At 59.3% G+C, this 18,965-nt stretch overlaps 1 protein-coding gene across 7 annotated transcripts in view; it reads right to left on the bottom strand.

The window, feature by feature from the left end:
* Positions 1-4,025: 4,025 nt before the first annotated feature.
* Positions 4,026-18,965, bottom strand: part of ANO1 (anoctamin 1) — a 76,726-nt gene continuing 61,786 nt past the window's right edge. For all 7 annotated transcript variants that reach the window (XM_027580751.2, XM_027580754.2, XM_027580752.2 and 4 more), the window contains 5 exons: positions 17,042-17,194; positions 12,516-12,568; positions 10,641-10,825; positions 7,047-7,152; positions 4,026-5,274 (listed from right to left, as the gene is read on the bottom strand). In XM_027580751.2, coding sequence (XP_027436552.1) covers positions 5,032-5,274; positions 7,047-7,152; positions 10,641-10,825; positions 12,516-12,568; positions 17,042-17,194 — 740 coding nt within the window. In that variant the 3' untranslated portion in view covers positions 4,026-5,031. The remainder of the gene's footprint in view (positions 5,275-7,046; positions 7,153-10,640; positions 10,826-12,515; positions 12,569-17,041; positions 17,195-18,965) is intronic.

The raw sequence follows: 18,965 nt of genomic DNA, 5'->3' as shown, positions 1-18,965 counted from the left end.
TCCATCCATCCATCCTTCCATCCATCCATCCATCCATCCATCCATCCATCCTTCCATCCATCCATCCTTCCATCCATCCATCCTTCCATCCATCCATCCATCCTTCCATCCATCCTTCCATCCATCCATCCATCCACCCATCCATCCATCCATCCATCCATCCATCCATCCATCCATCCATCCTTCCATCCATCCATCCATCCATCCATCCATCCATCCATCCATCCTTCCATCCATCCATCCATCCTTCCATCCATCCTTCCATCCATCCATCCTTCCATCCATCCATCCATCCATCCTTCCATCCATCCATCCATCCATCCTTCCATCCATCCATCCATCCATCCATCCATCCATCCATCCATCCTTCCATCCATCCATCCTTCCATCCATCCTTCCATCCATCCTTCCATCCATCCATCCATCCATCCATCCATCCATCCACCCATCCATCCATCCATCCATCCATCCATCCATCCATCCTTCCATCCATCCATCCATCCATCCATCCATCTCTCCCTCCCTCATTTATTCATTCATTCAGCACTTTCTGCTGCCTCCTCTGTGCTTGGCACTGTACCAGTGCTTCTTATTGATCTGTTTCTTGGCAAGAGTTAGCCCTTTTTTACTTCGCTGTGGCTCTTACAAAACATGAACAGGAAAATGAGTGTTGCCTGAGTATGGGGACACACACCACAGGTAGGGGGTTATTTTAAGGGGCACACAGATGCCTCCTGGGAACCTGTATGTGAATGTGTGTGGGGGCTGGGGAGGTGGGCACCCTGGACTAGGGGCTCTGAATCTGGCCTTGGCGTGGGGACAGCCCTATCCCAGGCACACCCCCTGGCTAGGCTCTGTTCCAGGGAATCTGTCGGCTGGTCCTGGATCCCAGGACTGGAACCTGGCCTGAGGCTTGTCACGTGAGGACGTGACGTGCTGAAAAGCTGCCTGTGTTGGCAGGTGGCTCGTTCTTTTCTCTTTTTTTAAAGATTTTATTTATTTATTTGAGAGAGAGAATGAGATAGAGAGAGAGAGAGCATGAGAGGGGGGAGGGTCAGAGGGAGAAGCAGACTCCGTGCTGAGCAGGGAGCCCGATGCGGGACTCGATCCCGGGACTCCAGGATCATGACCTGAGCCGAAGGCAGTCGCTTAACCAACTGAGCCACCCAGGCGCCCAGGTGGCTCGAACTTTCAAGAGAACATTCAAATCTGGGTTTTTATGTAGATTTGCCTGGTTTTTATATTTTAAGTCAACTAAAAAAAATTAGCCAACACTGAACCTATCAAATGGAGATTGTCTTGGGCTGGATGCAGCTCATGGCAGCCTCCACCTGGGGAGGGAAGCAGAATCCCCAAAGCAGATGCCAGCACAGGTGCCCCACAGCCCCAGACCTCAGGCCCCTGCAGGCCATGGCCCATCACTGTCATCTTTGGACAGGCACGACACCACTCCGGGACCAATAGCAGACAATGTTCAGCGTTGGGGGCCGTGGGGCCTGGGTTCGAGAGACGGCTGTGTCGCCGGTTTGCTGTGTGACCACCGTGGAGCCCTGACCCTCTCTGGGCCTCATTCTTCCAGTCTGACATAGCAGTGCCGGCCGACCAGCTGATCTCGGGGGTCCTTCCACGGCCAGATCCCAGGTCTCTGTGACATCATCTTTTGGTTTTCCTCCACCCACGTCCACCACCATCATCCAAGCCCTACTATTGCCCCCTGAATTTCTGCAGCACCCCCCTCTGACTTCCCTTCCATCCCACTGCAATCCACCCCCGCCCCCGACAGCTGCCATGACCTCAAAAGGTGAATCAAATCCCATCACTGGGCTGGTTAAAACCACCCAGTCTCCGCTGTGGCATCTGCCACCAAGCTCGAAGTCCCCACGTAGCCAGGGAGCCCTGTGTGAGTTGGTCCTGGCTACCCCGTCTACCCTGTCTCCTGCCTCCTTCCACGCCCTCCCCTCCAGTCAGCTGTCTGCACACTGCTACCTCAGGGCCTTTGCACGCCCTTCTGCTGCCTGATCTGTCCTGCCTTCCTCCAGGATTTGACATCCTGGCTCCTTGTTGCTCAAGCCTCCAGGGGTCTTCCTGACCAACCCTGTCACACCGTGTTCTGTTTTATCAGGATCTCTTTCTTCCTCTGACACTATCTGGTTCTGGGGTCCATTTTCTGGTTAAGCATCTCACACCCTCTGCAAGAAGTCTTTGCCTGAGGGGAGGAGGGACTGGTCTGTTTTGACCACTGCTGTCTGCTTGAATGTTGTATGAACGAATGTCTACAAGGTTTGGGTGCCAGTCTTGGCTTAGGTGCTAAGGAGCCCTGTGACCTCGGGCAGGTCACTTCCCCACTCTGAGGCTGCTCATCTCTCAAACGGGCCCTCACAGGCTTCTGGGAGGACCCATGGAGAGGGGAGGTCCCTGTGATGCTGCCCCCGGGTGCTGCCTTCATGTCTGGACTAAGGAAGCAGTTCCAAAACTTTAGAAGGGCATTCTTGACAGCGGGTAACCAGGACATTGCGAGCTTGAGCTTTGCTGAGATTTTTCTCAAGGGCGCAGGAACGCGAGCACTAGGGGGCGCCAAAGCTCTCCCTTGTCCTGGAGATGGGCAAGGAGGCATCACCCCGGAAGGCTTCTAAGGAATGTCCCCAGCTAGCAGGGCTGCGCGGCTTTGCTAGCTTTGGGTGTGAAAAATATCTTTCTTTCGTGAAATGGTGGTGATCAGAGGTGATAGTTTGAAAAAGCGTCCCCACTTGCCCCCACAAAAACACTGGCAACTCTAGGTGCGTCCCCAAGAGGGTTGGGGACATTTTAGGTCCACGGAATCCTAAGTGCTACCGTGTTGGGTTGGCGGGACCAGGGGTGGGAATCTGAGGATCGTGGAAGAGGGTGCTGGGAAGGTACGAGCACGACTCCCATCCCAACACAAACGCAGGTACGTGCACGCACATGCACACACACGTGCCCATGCAAACACATGGGTACACCCAGTGCACGCCTGTGCACACAGCCCGCGCGTCCACACATGCACACACACGTGCCCATGCAAACACATGGGTACACCCAGTGCACGCCTGTGCACACAGCCCGCGCGTCCACACATGCACACACACGTGCCCATGCAAACACATGGGTACACCCAGTGCACGCCTGTGCACACAGCCCGCGCGTCCACACATGCACACACACGTGCCCATGCAAACACATGGGTACACCCAGTGCACGCCTGTGCACACAGCCCGCGCGTCCACACATGCACACACACGTGCCCATGCAAATACATGGGTACACCCAGTGCACGCCTGTGCGCACACAGCCCGCGCGTCCACACATGCACACACACACAAGCGCACGCATACACACAGTCACAGAGAGATGATGAAGTCCCAGGAGCATCCAAAACCATTCACGTGTCTGGCGCTGCAGGGATGTGGACGCCTATGATACCTCCCGAATTTGCAGCTCAGCCAGGGCGCTCTGGGGACAGCCCCTCGAGCTTCCTGCGGGGAAGGTCACATGGACAGCGTTCGAGTGAAGACAGTGGATACACAGTGTGTACCCAAATTTATTTAGCTGCAGGAAGGTTCAGTCACGGTCCTTGTGAATTTGTGTACATTCACTTTAAAAAAAAAATGGTTTCCATAAAAGGATTTTTGGTCATCACCTAATTTTTAATACAATATTTATATACAAAAACCCCATTTCCAACTACTTACTGTACAAGAGAAACTAGAAGCGTCAGACCCCCCGACTGTCGCAAACGCCTACAGACGGCGGTCAGGGTCAGGGTTGGCAGCTGAAGGGGATGCCCTCATGCCGACCACACGTTCACGGCAAACCCGTTTCTCTTCTCTCCCTTCGATGAAACGTTTTTTAGGTTTCGCTTGGTGCTTGAGAAATTTCAGATAATTGGTTAGTATAACGGCTGCAAATTTAGATCACTCCCGCCATCTGTGAGACTCGTTTTTACAAGCTTTAAAATTGTAACTGTCCCACAGTCACATTCCTGTAAGTAAAAATATAGAGAAGTATTACCAAAATAGAAGGCTTTATTAATAAAAATCTTTGGTAGTAACAGCGTTTTAAATTCCTCGCGATGATATTTGGTTAACTAATAAAATAAACTCCTTCCACCTTGGAGCGACAGAGAAAAACCCGCAAATCCACCCTAGAATTGATTATTTTAAAAACCCAATAAATATTCTAAAGCTGTGAATGTTCTCCCGACGCCTTAAGATTTCATGGAACCTGAAGCCATCTTCAGAAATGTCTCTGGGGTCCTCTCTCTCTGCTCATTTTCTGTCCACCTGGTTTTTTCTTTCTTCTTCTGCTTCTTTTTTTTTTCTGCCCCACCAAGAAGATGGACAGTTCTGAGGCCGGCTCATGGGGGAGGGGCAGGTGTGCAGCCGACGGTGGGGACCCCGACGGTGCGGGTCACCCGCTGTTCTGAGGGACACCTGCTGCCCCGAGATTCTCCAAGAGTAAATTCCAAGCTCACAGGCCGTCTGCAGGGACAGGGCCAGGGCACCTCTCCTTCGGGCCGGAATGTCTCCCGGTTTCTGAACTAACAAAAAACAGAAGATGAAAAGCCAGCTGACTTTTCCGACCTGGTGGCAGGTGAGCCTTCTGGATTTTCCGCTCTCCCTCCAAGACTGCACGACGTTTATCCAACGCTTTGCAACCCCATCTTGAATCTCTCTAAAGGCTCTCAGGCGGATTTGAGAAGACGCTTTCTGGAGGCCTCTGTTCACCTTCCACTGCAAAGGAGACCGGCGGTTCCCAAGAATTGTTTCTGCAAAGTGCCCGCATTCCCGTGTGTTCTCACCCTAACCCCAGCGATCATTTCGATTAACCTTGAATACTAAAGATAAAAAAATTCCCTGCATATGGTTTTGTGCAAAAACAAGAAGGAAAAAACAGAAAAAAGACAGAAGAATGTTGTCCTATCAGAAGGTGGTCTTCCAGGTTTGCGACGAACACCGGAGCCACCAGGCCTGGCTAGGGGAGGGTGCCCGTCGGCCGGGAGGCTAGGGGCGGCTACAGGGCGCCCCCGGGGTACTCGGGGCTGTCCAGGCAGGCTTTGGGGCCGTGGTTGTTGCATGGCTCGTCTTTCTTCCGGTCCTTCTCCATCCACGTGTCCAGCAGCTGCTGCTTGCCCTGCTCCTCCCTCATGAACAGCTCCACCATCAGCACCTTCTCCTTGTGCACCTGCTGGCTAATGTCCTTGGGGATGTCTGGGATGACCCAGTCCACAAAGTCGCTCATGAACATGACCAGGTTCTGCAAGGAGAGTCAGTGTGTGGGGGTGGGGAGGGGGACAGCAGGAGATGCTCCCCACCTCCCCTGCACCCTCCTCCGCCCCCACCTGCCTTCTACCCCCACCATCCCCCCCACCCTCCCCATCACCCACCTCCGCCGCACCCACCTCCACTGCACCCATCCTGTCACTCCTAGCCTGCGACCCCAGACACACACTTTGGGCTCCCTTGGCCTCGGTTTCCCCCAAGGTATAAGTGAGGCAGGAAACCAGCCAGCAGGCCCTCCAGAGACGGCTGCTGACTTCTATAAAGCGTTGGAGCTCAGTGAGTAGCAAGTTTCTGAATAATTCTGACTCCCTGGTCTGGGAAGCTTAAGGGATGATTGGATTGGTCACGCATCACCAAATCTAACAGGTGTTGGGCTTTAAAGAGAATAGTTAGAATAGAAATAGCCAGGTGGAACTTAGTCTCTGATGATGCCACAGGCCTTTCTCCAGCCTGCAAGGCCTCCCAGGGCCACCCTGAAAGTCCGCTCCCTCCCTGGAGAAATTTCTAGTGCACGGAGAGCAAATGATTGGTTTTTACGGAAGAACTGAAATCTGTTTTTAAAACTTCTGTCCAGTGATCCCTTGTTAGCACATCTGGCTGTTCGTCACCTGGTGGACAGCGCTGGTACCCGCCTGCCTCCCCCACCCCCCGGACCGCCTTTCCTGGCTGGTGCTCCCAGACCCCAGCTATGGCCAGTGTTGGCTGCTGATGCTCACAGCTGCCTCCTTTCCACGGAAATCCACCCCTCCCCCAACCCCGTCTCCTCTTCTTGGTCTGAACACACTACAGCCAATGCCCAGCCGACACGGGCAGACCAAAGGCGCTCTCTTGCCTCAAGAGAGGCAACCCCGTGTGTGCGCTGGGGTTCATGCTCTGGAGCTCCCCGCAGGATCAGGCAAGGCTGTCTCCAGCTGAGACTCCCTTTCTGCTGCTGCATTCCCTCCCCTCTCCTGGGGAGCTTCCTTTAATAACCACTTGCACTGAATCCTTGTCTCAGGCTCTGCTTCTTGTAAACTCAGCCCCAAACACTTGTTCCCACTGCAGAGGGTGATGGAAAGCTGACAAGTGAGGCAGCAGGGCGTCGGGGGGGGGTCGAAGTCCCACCTACAGCCACACTCTGTAAAGGGCAGGGATGGGGCTTGACCCCAGTCCCTGGGATTCCGATGTGAGGGACACATGCCTGAACGGAACCTCGGCGGGGCCCACATGGCTGAGGATGCTCCTCCAGCTCTGGGGCTGTAGCTGCTACAGGCACCAGTCTGGTCCCCAGTCTCGGGTCCTGGGCACTGGGGATCACTTTTGCCTCAGTTATTAGGCCGTCCCCTCCGCAGAGACCAGGTGAGGCTGGGTGCCCTGGCTCCGGGCTGGGGGCTGGAGTTGGCCAGGAGCCCCCTGCCCTCCCCCTGCCTGTACCGGTCCTGTCCTCCTCGGACGTCTCCTGCCACACAGAGACGGTGAGAACTCGAGCCGGGGCTCCCTTCCTCCCCGTCCCCTTCAGTAAACACCACTCACATCGAACTAACCCCGCCTTCCCCGAAGAGGTCCACGTCCCTCCGTCGGCGCCGGCCCAGGCCCTCCCTCTGCCTTCCTGGGACCTGTCCCCGCACAGGGCCCGGGCTCGCCAGGCCTCCAGGCCTCCCAAGGCCCCCACCGTGGGCCAGCTGCTGCCTTCTGACCCCGTTCTGGGCTCAGAGCGCTTCCTCGGTGCCCGCTTCTCAAACCTTCCGGAAATGGGGCCTGTCACACCTGGAAGACGATGACGAAAGCCAGCCGGGCCGCCAGCACGGCCCAGAAGTCCTTGGAGATGTCGTACTTGTGCTCCGACCACGGGGGCTCCCGGTAGTCTTTGTACCTGCAGAGACGGACAGGAATCGACGGGGGGTCTTCAAGCAGAACTGGGGACGCTGGCCGGCGCCCTGCGGCTCCGAGCTGGCAGCGGGAAAACCGGCCTCCTTCCTCTCTTCCGGCAGCAGTTTCTCGGCTTTTCCCGCCTCATCCACACACGACACCCGTCCGCCCGTTCCCCTGATGTATCAGCGTAGACGCTGCCCGCCGCCTTCCTCCCGGGGCAGACACCCTCCCCGCAGACCCCCCTCACCGGCCCTCGTTCTACGGAAGGTGATCTTCCTTGCTTTCCTGTCCACTGCCCTGCCAGCACATGGTGTCCCCCCACCCAGAGCGCCCCGTCCCCTCCTTTCCAGAGGTCCTGAGATGCCTAGTCTGTGGGAGCGGGGTGAGGATGACGACCCGGGGTCCTGTCTCTACCCAGGCCCTCCGGCTCTGCCCCAAATTCCGGGGATGCTGTTGGCTTTAATGGGGCTGATCCTGGGCGACGTGTGGGAAAAGCTTCCCCAAAGCTGTCAGAATAAGCTTTGAAGTGGGGGCAGTTTCTGGGTTTGGGGTGGTAGGTGCACCCCTGCTGGCCGCTGAGGTCCGGTGGTGGGGGCGGGGGACCAGAAGAGGAGACACCTGGCTCTGGCGGCACAGCCCTGGCCTGGCCCCAGAACCAGTGACCACCTTGCTGTGTGTTCTCGTGCGGTGGCTTGGCCCCTCTGGGCCTCGGTCTGGCACCCTCTCAGTCACATGAGAAGCATTTAGTGAGCAGCTACTACATTCCAGCTCTCATTTCAGGGGTGGACATTCAGGAACACGCAGCCGACAGGGTCCCTCACCCACAGAGCTTTACTCCTAGAGGGAGCTGGATGGGAGCCTCCGAGGAGCTGCGGGGTGCTAAGCTGCCAGACCAGAGATAGGATCGGCCTCCCTGGGAACGATCCTATCTGGGCACCAGCTGCAGAGTGACACAAGTCTTGTACAACCTGCTCTCTGATGGGAACAGGCAGCCCCTGTTCTCCCAGCGTCAGAGGCCACGCACGCTCGCTCCTCCCTTTGCTCTCTGTGCTCATGGCCTGCTGCACTGGGGTGGGGGGGGGGTCACCTGGCAAACTCCTAGGCATCCCTCAAAGCCCACTTAGACCTGTCCAGAGGCCAGCTCCCACCATCGGCACTGACCTCGATCAGAGACGATCTTATGTTTTCCTTGCTTAGCTTTGGTACCCAGCCTGCCCGTGCCCCTGGGGAGGATCATAATGCCCCCTCTGGGGGTGGCTCTGGGGCTCAGATGAGAGAGCACCTGGTTCAGTGCAGACATAAGTGGTAGCCGGCAGCGACTGAAGCTCTGAGTGGCTCTGGGTCTCCACACACCCACCTCCCCAGGCCAGGCTGGGTGCCGTGCCTCCTGCCACCGATTCCTATGAGAGGCAGCTTGCGCGGGCGCAGCTGCTGAGGGCCTGGAGCTCCCAGACCTGCGCTGCTGGATCTTGGCCAACGGCCGGGGGAGGGCCTGGCTGGAGCCCGAATCCCAGGGAGCAGAGTGGTCGGATCCACGGTCTTCTGACTCTGTGGGGGTAAAAGCTACGGGACACTTATAAATGGGTCTCGGCTCTGTCAGCCTGGCCTCTCCCCCACGTGGCCAGGACCCTGGGCTGATGCATGGGACGGAGCTGCTTCCTTAGCTAATGTCTGGGACCCAGTGTCCGGTTCTCGGAAGCCGAGGCTAACCCTGTAAATACCAATGCAGAGGAATTCCTAATAAGATGACCACACATCTCTTGCCTTCTTTGCTTGTAACTATTCTTTCTCTAAAAAGGATCTTTAGCAAAGTAGGTCAAGCTTGAGCGCTTAGCGTGGAGCGTCGAGATGATGCAGGGAAAGTGTTGGTGCCGCGGGAGGTGTGGGGGTCCCGGGCGGAAACCCGGGGGTGGGGGGCTGCCTGTCTGCACCAGCCTGGAGCGTGCGTCTGCTGAGGGATGGGGGTGGGTGTGTGGAGCCCCCTCCCCTGCACTTCTGGCTCCCCAGGCCATCCCCTCTCCGAGGTGACCACGCCGAAGCTGGGAGCGGACCATTCCGGGCCTCCCCTGTGATTTTCGGTCCCATTATGTGCATGTGGGTGGGATCCGGAAAGCTGGACCCGGGCTGGGGTGCAGGCCTTGCGGTGTTAGCGCCCTGTCTAGCTGGCAGACGCGGCTCCCATCGTTCCTGGGTCCCGAGCAGGTGCCGTCCCCGCCCTGATGCGGAAGAGAACACCGTGTGCCTGTGCCGGGGTCACTCAGGGCCAGTGGGGACGCCTGCTGTCTGCGCTGCGGTCAGGAGCCACCCGAGCGGGGGGCGCCTGCTTCCCTTTTCCAACGGCTCCGGGGGGCGGGGCGAGCGTTTTCCCATTTCTTGGGCCTGTCTCGTCGCTGCAAGTTACTTTTTGTTGGTAGGTACCCTGGACCCTACTAGCAGGTGCCCCACTCCCCTTTCCTCAGTCAAGGTGACAGACACATACCAGCCAGCCTCAGGGAACTCCGTGTCAAGGAGGAGCCAGCAGGCCTCCCTGGGCAGGAGGGACCGGGCTTTACCGTGCGGGCTCTGGGACGTGAACTTTGGCCCCTGAGCTCTTGTGTCCTGAATCTCAGCTCCGCTGGAGTACTGCACACTGCTTCCCACCTCCGCGCTTTTGCCCACGTTGTCCTGCCCCCTGGAGTGACCCCACTGCGTCCACCCTTCACCCGGGTTTCCAACTACGATCCCCCCTTAACACCGATCTCCACCGAGGTCCCTGGATAGCAGGGACAATGCCAGTCCCGGGTCCCCAGACCCTAACCCAGGCTGGCGCAAGTGGAAGGGGCCCAGGGAATGGCCCAGCTCTGCCTCCCACGCCCAGCCCCGCCTCCATCTTTCCTGGGGTGCTCCTTGCACACCCCAAGTGTCTGGCCAGCAGCTGGGGCCCCACAGGTCTGGCCATCTCAGCTGGCCTGCCCAGCATCCAGTACCCCTTCCCCGAGTCAGAGCACTCCCGTTTTCCTGAGGACCTCTTCACTCTCTGACCATGACCCCACATCCGGGCACACGCCCCAGCTCTAGCCTCTACCCCCGCCAACAGGGTTTCATTTAGGGATGGGCACGTGGTCCACGACAGACCAGTGAGATTAAACCCTGATTTTTGCTGACTATTGAGGAAGACACTCTGTCACTGGGATAGCTAAGCAGACAGGGCGTCTTCACTGCCCGCCAGAACACAGTGCCACCATGGAGGAATGCAAAGCTGGGAAGCAGTGCCAGAAGGGGCCTGAGGGCAAACTGTAGCTCCCAGATCCAGCCATGCCTGAAGCTATCATGGCCTTCTTAATGACAGGAACTAATAAGTCACTTCCTACTGAGACCCTGACTTTTTTTTTTTTCCTTGAAGCAAGCTTGAGCTATTCTGTGACTTGCCCCTGAAAGAATCCTTGCTGGAAGAGGGGTTTTCCCAGAAACCCACACGTGTCTTTCAGAAAGGGACGTCGAGGGCCATACCTGCAGATCTGCACCTCGTAACCCAGGTCCAGGGGGTCGTTGGGGGCTGTGCCGTTCTGGAAGTCACTGACGTTGAAGGAGGAGAGGGTATGGTTGACAAAGCCGTGCATGGTCCCGTTCTCGCTGTACATGTAGAGGTATACCAGGCGAGGGATGAAGTCGGACGTGAAGGAGATGACGAACGCCTGGGCCAGGAGACAGGGCGGTGAGTGCAGACTCCCGGGTGGGTGTGGGTGGGGCCACGCCCTAAGGGAGCCAGGGTGGCCCTGGCCCTGGGGTCTGGTCATGTGACACTCTGCCCACGAGTCGGCAGGCGACCAGAACGTTGGGAGGGCCTGGGCGCAGGGAACAGGTCACCCCTGAGCAGGAAGGCCTGGGGACAAATGCTGCCTCTCCCTGGCTGTGTGGCCTTGGATAAGTCACCTAACCGCTCTGTGCTCTGCGTGCTTCACCTTCCTGGCATACTTGAAAGGGAACGTGGGAGTGGAAAGATGATATTCTGACTCAGCTCATCCTATTCCAGAGCCGTCTCTGGGGACATGCAAAGAGCGTAGAAGGGCCTGGATTATTCTAGAGGCTCAATAAATGCTAGCTGTTTTTGGTTGTTCCCATGAGAGGTCTAGCTGGTTGCCAGCTGCTGACAGCACCCCTGTGCTCCAGACGGCTGCACCCCGTCCCCAGCACTGACCCCCGATCAAAACGTGCCCTCCCGCCTTGGGCCCTGCGCCCGCCTGCCCAGGTCAGGATGAGGAGCTGTTGCTGCGGGATGCACGCTCTGCCCACCGCAGTCCTTTAACAGGGGTTTCCGAGCCTGGACTGGGCAGGGAGGCTGCCCCCAGCAGGAAAGGCAGTGTCTCAGGGCCCCGAGAAGTCTCTTCTTTGGGGCTGAGCTTCACCTCCTGTGCTGTGGGGGCCCAGTCCCCAGACCCAGCATCGCGGGCGTGCAGGCCCCAGGCTGTGTCTGCTCCTGGGATCAGCCGCCTGCGTGCAAGGGGTCAGCTTCCGGGGGCTCAGGCTCAGCCTGCAGGTGGAGGGGTGGGGGTCACAAGGGCGGTGGCACTGCGGACCTCCGAGGCTGTCTGATGTTCCCTCGCATGGCTGGGGTTCAGCCTTGGCTTTGAAGCATGTGCTAGGGACCGCTAGACCGCTAAGCCCAGGGCGACGGAGGCCCCGTAAGAGTCACGCGGACCTGGATGGGCGGCCGCAGGGAAGGCAGAGGGCTGGTTCTCATGACAGAGGCGCCACCGCCCCCCTAACCTGCAGGCCCAGGGGTAGGAGAGGCCAGGAGGATGGCACCATGTGGCAGGAGGGTGTGGACGAGGTGCCAGGGAGGAGGGCTGCCCGGGCAGGAGGCTGGTGGGGGAGCAGAGGCCTCAGCAAGCTGCGTGTGTGTGTGTCGGAGGGGGCTGGCAGGCTTCTCCCCCTCGTCTCCGTGTTTCTGCATTTCCTGAACTTTTAAAGAATAGGCATGTATTTCACATAAAGGGACGAGGCTAACTTTTAAAAATAAGAGCAGACTGATGGCTAGGGAGGAGTTTTTGTCTCTTTCCCTGTCTTTGCCTCTCCCTCTCTCCCTCTGTATATTCTCAGGATTCTGGGGGAGGGAGTGGACTTAGGGGCCAGGGTGGGCGTGCTGGAGAATTTAGCTCAAGGTTATAGAAAAAGGTTGAGGAGAATTTGTCCTTCCCACCCACAGCTCGTCCCAATGCCTCAGTATGACCAAGGGACATGTCTGAACAGGAGATGCTTTCGCCAGCCTGGGGCAGCACGGAAGCTGGAGACAGAGACCCCACCTGGCTTCCCTGGAAGGGGCGCCCAGCCCCGTGGCAGCCCAACGGGCACTTCTGTCCAGCAGAGGCCCCCGACGTCACTTACATTGATGATGACGGCCAGCTTCCCAACGCCTCTGAGAATATTGTACCAGATTCCTGGAGGGGCGGGGAGAGAAGCACAGTTTCAGGATGGCTTGGCACCAGGCCGTCAGGAACCCCAGCTAGCAGGCGAGCAGGTCCCGTCCCTGGTGGTCAGATGTGTGGGAATCAGCAGAGGTTCTGGAGCTCGGGGGGGATCGTGGCTGATGACAGAGCCTCGGCTGCTCCCGGCTCAGCAGCTGAGTCTGGAGGCAAACTGTAGCTTCTAAAAGGGGTGCTTCAAATCAACTGCTCCCTGAGTGGTTCTGCGCCCTCTCCGGTGAACCTGAAACCTTTCCTTCCAGAGGGACAAACATTCAATTTGGATGCGGTTCCTGCCCAGAAGGGTCCACGTAAGAGTAAGTGGAGACCAAGCCCATGAGGTTTCCGTGTCCTGGACCTGCCACGTCCCTCCGGTGCTAGAAGAATTTAGGGACAGGCCCCTAAACGTATGTCAGGGTCAAAGAGCAATGCCAGGGCCCCGGGTGGGGGATGCTGGGGTCACGACCTGAGCATAACAACTTGACATCAGTGAGGTGCAGAACACTTCCTGTCTGGGTGCCCCCCGTTTCTGCCACCCCGGGGTCCAGCACTGCACCCAATTCCCGGTGAGCAGGGGTCTCACCACACAGCAGCCAGACAAATGGGCGGTCCTCCCCTGGCCTCCCCAGCAGAAGGAGGCCAGCAGGGCCCGGGGAGGGAGGGCCTTATCTGAGGGCCCAGAGCAGGCCAGGCGTGTTAGGGCCCCTGCCTGACCCCCTCCTCCGGCTCAGCTGGGCCCTATCAGGCCGGGCACGTGTCACGGACACTGCTGGCCTCAGAGCCCGGCCCCGGGTGGTCTCTCCCTGCCCCCGACCCAGCTGAGATGGGGATAACCAGCACTTCCCAGAAAGGGTGGGAGAGCATCTGGTATTCGTCGTTATGGAAGAGTGTGGCAGGGTGGGGTTCCTCTGTCCGGGGCGGAGACCGCTGCTCGGCCCTCGGCCGGGGAAGCTACACGTGGGCATTTCTGCCCTAGCCGTGAGCGCTGGGGGGCCACCTGGGCCCCCATCTGCAGACAGCAGGAGCACAGGCCCGTGAGGCCTGAGAGTGGAGGCCGCAGGCTCAGACGCTGACTGGTGTTTACAAATCAGGATGATGTGTTTCTAAGAGTCTGGACTTGCCTTTTCTGAAAGAGCCTGGCTCCCAAATGGGGCTGGCTTGGCTCCACGGCTACCGTGGCGCCCCCTCCAGGCCGGGCCGTGCACTGTGGCTCTGTTCTTTGCCGCCAGGCCCTGCCGGGTCTGGGTTTGAGACCTCCGGGATAGGGCGCAGGGGCTTGGGTGAGCCCGGGCAGAGGGCTCCTGGGGGAGGCGGCGCCACCTGAGCGCAGCATGAGGGAAGGAAATGGGTCTTCGACCCACTGCCCCGCTGACAGGCCGATGGGTGGAGGGAGGGGAGCCTGGGAAGTGGGAAAGACCAGGCCGGGCTGTGGGATGAGCTGGAGAGCTTCCCGGAGCCCTGGGCAGAGCCTACGGCACAGGCCCTGGGGCGTTTCTATGTCCAGCCCCGAGATCCCCCGTGGGACCCCCACACAAGAATCCTGGGGTCTTGTTCAAAAAATGCCAAACCAGGACGCCAGCCCCGGCCCTCGGGCTCAGCCTCTCTGGGAGTCTTGTCACCGCCCCCCCCCCCCCAACCCCGTCTGCATTATTAGGACGCACGCTGCAGAGCATACCATGCTCCGATGGTCTCCAGATACAAGAGGAAACCCTTCAGGGTGCCTGTGTGCGAATCTCCAAGGGGGGGAGGGAGCTGTCTTCCTCTTCCAGGTGTCTCTGCTGTCCCCGGGGGACACCAGACCCCATTTCCAAGAACGAGACAGGGAAGCATTTCGTCTCGCCTGCCCATGTGCAGGAGCCGACCGCAGGCAGAGGCTGCTCACGCGGGAGGGAGGCTCAGGAGAGCAAGTGTGAGCGCAGGAAGCTTGTGAAACAGCCGTCAAAGGTCAGGGCTGGGAAGGTGGGGCCGGGTTCCCACTGGCAGGGAGCGGAGCCTCACCACGCCTCCCCTCCCAGCCGGAGCCTCCCCCAGCCACCCCTGGCGCCCTGGGTGCGGGTTGTGGGGGCCCCCGGGGCCTGGCGTCCCCTCGGGGCCCACACGGATCACAGGAGGAATACAAAGGCCTGTTCAGAGAAAGGTTACAGTCAAAGAAGAGCAGATTATGCCTCCAACCAACCAGACAGGAACCAGGAAGTGAGCAGCCGACCCATAAGAACAGGGAAAGAAGGGGAGCCGCAGGCGAGAGGCGGTGGTGGGAAGGACCACGCCCGCAACAGGCACGGAGGGCCGGGAGGTTTGCAGGTTTGAGGACGAGGCTGCAGGGGAAGCGGGCTCTGCTAAGCCAAGGATGCCAAAGCAGACACCCACCGCAGACTCGCCCGGGGCCCTCTGGGCGCCTGAGAATCAGGTCTTTGTCAGGGCAAAGTGACAACTGGGAGGCCACACTCTCACTGGGCGCAGGGCTCCAGAATCCCCAAGGGCTGTCCAGGCAGCGCCTTGGCCAGCCGCCCCGTCCACCCCTGTCCTTTCAGGCCTCGGGTGTGCAACGTAAGCTTCTCTGGGCAGACCGTCTGCTGTGGAGGCGCTGCAGGAACGGGTGGTCCCCGGGGGTGGAGGGCTGGGGGCGTGGGGTCTCCGGTTCCAGCTCAGCGTTGGTAACCACCTGGCCTTGGTCTCCCCCTCGGGAAAATGGGACGGAAGATTTGCCCAAGCCTCTAGAGGTTCCTTGGAGGACCCGATGCCGAAAGGCCCAGGAAGCGATCAAGGCCACGCACAGCCCTCTGGGGTTCACTCTCAGAGCAGGGCATGACGAGCTCACCTGGGGAGGGGGCTTGTGAATGCGGCCTGGGGCCCAAATTCAGCGCCCTTAGCCTCGGGTGAGAAGGATGCCCTCGCGGCCCACAGAGACCATGGAATCCCCAAGCTTAGCTCAGACCCGGAGAAGCAGCAAACCCAGGGGTGTGGCGTGCGGGGCAAGGGGCTCGCCCCACAGCCAGGGCTGAGGCAGAATCAGGCTCCTGGGAGCCAGAAGGGACTTCAGAGGGCCAGTGAGGTCAGGGGTTTTAAAAACCGCTTAAAATCACAAGCAAAATCTTCCAGGGAAGTCCAGCCGGGAGGGCGTCTGTTTGCAGAGTTTGCCGATCGTCTGGGTCACCCAGTCCAGATGGGTGATAGACGGACGGTGACAGACACACCTCTATATTTGAGCCCCGGCTCTGGCTGGCACCCCTCCCTATGGAGCACCAAGTTTCCCCAGCCCGTCCCAAAGCCAGGCCCCGAAGGAGTCTCCACGGACGCCACGGCGCAAACGGGGACTGCGGTAAACCGGACAGAATCACCGACACGTGTGACACGTGGCCACGCGTGAGGGTGCGAATGGCACTTCTGGAGGGTTCAACCCGGTGCCACCAGGGGCCAGGGCGGCCACGGACCGGGGAGCCCCACGAACACAGGCGGCATGGGACGGCCGAGGGCGTTTCTGACGAGGCCGAGCCAGGGCAAAGGGCTGGAGGAGCCGCCACCTTTCACCAAGATGACGTCTGCCTTGCTGACACCCTATCACCCTGGCATCCTGTCTTCATCTCGGGGAAAATGACAAACAACACCCCTAACACATCAATCTTTGTGTCTTCCCCTGACCAGTGCAGATGGGCCGTTCCAGTGAAAATCGTGTCAAAGAGGACTTCAAATCAATGTCGTTTTGCATTTGCCATCTCATTTCAAGATTAAATATAAACTTTTTTGCGTTCACCTTGAAAACTGGGTCCCGGCTGAATGAGGTTGACTCGCTTTGAGATGATCTTCCCCGTTGGTGATACCTCTACCAGACGGTTAGGTGTCGCGCTCCCAGTAAGTGCCCCGTCCCTCTACCCCTGCCTCCCCCGCACAGGCCTCCCCCGCACAGTGATGAGGAAGCCCTCGCTGGCAGGGGGTTCGAACCCTCTCAGCCCTGACCCTCCGGGCAAGCCACACAGAGCTCTTCCTGAGCCGCTGAGAGGGCTCCTTCCTCCCCCCTTTCCTATCTGTGGACGTCGAATGACTACATGATACACTGCATGGAAAGGCACCCACTCAGCCCCTAACACGAGCTTCCCACCCATCAGCTCTGTCTGTGCTCTGGGGCCACGCGGACAGGAGGGCGGGGTGCCGAGGACCTCAGCGCACGCACCTCGGGGACCTCCTAGTGCGGCTGGTTGACGAGAGGTTCAGACACCCAAGGCACTGACACTTTCCGGAATGTTCTCTCAGGAGTGGAGGGTTTGGCGTCAGGGTGCAAAGGAGCCTCTAGGTCTCCCAACCCCACGCCGAGCCCCCAAGTCTCCGTCCAGGAGCCCATGGGGACCCCGTGCCTGACCCCAATCTGCCGGCTCTGGATCGAGCTTCTGGGGAGCGGGACCACCTCCCCCAAACCCAGCACGTGCCCAGAACCAGCTCCCCAGAGTCACTCACCGATGTCTTTGGCTCTGACAGCCACTGGCCTTCGGAGCTCGGTGACGAACTTTTTGGCATCCAGGCGGATCTCGATGATGTTATTCAGCAGCGCGAACAGTGGGGCCAGGGGGAACGACGCGACGAACAAGGTGACAAAGCCAAACTGGATGACTGCAAGGGGAGTAGGGCGGTCAGCACGCCGGAAGTGCCACGGCGGGTCCCCACGTGCCACAAGCTGAGCACACGGGTGGGCGGGGTCTGGCTGGCTCCCTGCCTCTGATGCACCCCTGTACCTGCATAAAAGGGACCCTGGGATGCACCCACCATGACCCCAGGTGACCCTGGGCCAGGAGGGGGTTGTGGGGAGCGTTCCAAATTTCGCTCGGGACCCCACTGTTGACTCCTGAATAACGAGCATGCAGTCACTTATCATATATCTAATCTTAGATAATCATCAGTGATGGGGAAAAGGCCCCCCATGAGCATGAAGGTCCAGCCTCGGTCACCCCATGCAGGGCTGGCAAGGGTCTCAAGCAGCTGTGGGGGGCTCCTGGGGGGTTCCTGGGACCTGGGGGGCCTGCCAGTATTGCTGCGTGTCCGTCGGACCTCAGGGAAGGAGCTGGGCGGAGCCCACCGTCCAGGACAATCTGGCCCCCCTCAGTGTCCCCTCTCGGACCATCCTCATGGTCACCAGGCCGGCCCTGGGGCTTGGACCTTGGATGCTGCGGCCAGCACAGAGCCGGGCTCCCGGGAGAGGTCAGGTAAAGGTTGCTGAGCAGCATGGGGGAGGCCGGTTCAGGAACCGTACAGCCTGTCCCAGGGCTCTCGCTGCCTGCCAGGTGGTAAACAAGGAAGCCGGCGGAATGTCACTGTGTGCCTGGCGGGCTGAGTGAGGCCATTGTTAGAGCCGCCGGTGGGGGGCTCCGTGGGAGCCTCCGTCTGGGAGCCGGGCTGCTGGTTTCTCGCTCGCCCCGCCGGCCTCTGTGGGATGCTTCTGTGGACACGGTCGTGTCTGCAGGCGGCTCTGGCGGGGATGGAGGCTTCGGATAAGCTTGGCTTTGGGCTCCACGTGGGCCGCTGAGCCTGAGGCTGTGGGGTCCTCACTCCCGAGTGATGCTGCCTCCTGTTGTGCGGACAAGCCGAGAAGCAGAGAGGGGAGCTGGAGATGGCCCGGGCCCGGGGCACTCCAGGCTGCGCTTCTCGTCAGTCCCCGGCACTGTGTGCTCCAGGCACCCGGCAGAGTCGGTCCTCGAGGAGAGTGTCCTGAGCGACGGGGTAGGGCTGGGTCACAGGGTGGGCTGCTCCCTGGGTGGGCAGGGGCCTGGCCCAGGAGTCTCACCACGCCCAACAGGAAAGCGGGATGCGACCTCCAGCCACTGTAGAAATTAAAATCTGGGGGGGGGGGGCCTCTGTCTGCCAGCCAATCCCAGGCTGCTCTTCTGTGTCTGCCCTCCTACTGGCCTCAGGCAGGCAGCGGTGGCCTTCCTCCTGGGCCCCAGGGCTGAGACCAGACAGCCAGGGAGGCAGCAGGCCCACGGGGGTCCACGGGGGTCCGCAGGGGTGAGGGAGCTGCCTGTCCGCCTCTGGTTCACCTTGGATTTCGTTCCAGGAGAAAACAGACAATGTCATCTGAACACAATGCTATTTCCATTTTTCAAAGTCTTAAGATTCTTTTCCTTCTGAGTCAACGGCAAGGTGCTTCTTGAACAATCATCTGGGACGCTGGGTGTGACTTCTACGGACCCACTGGGTCAGCAGGAGGGAAGTGCTCATGGGGCCACCCTGCCCCTCGACACTCAGAGGAGGCCTTGGGTTTGCTCAAGTATTTGTTAAAAGTACAAGGTCCCAAGTCCCACCCTGCAGAGATCGGGGGTGGGCCCCAGAGCCAGCATTTAAAATGTGCTGTCCATGGTGGCCGGGGGCCCTATGCTTTGGGACCCCT

Source organism: Zalophus californianus, chromosome 11 (genome assembly GCF_009762305.2).
Source record: "Zalophus californianus isolate mZalCal1 chromosome 11, mZalCal1.pri.v2, whole genome shotgun sequence".
Classification (NCBI taxonomy): Eukaryota; Metazoa; Chordata; class Mammalia; order Carnivora; family Otariidae; genus Zalophus; species Zalophus californianus.
The sequence above is the reverse complement of the archived record's forward strand: the minus strand, read 5'-3'. Positions and strand labels throughout refer to the sequence as shown.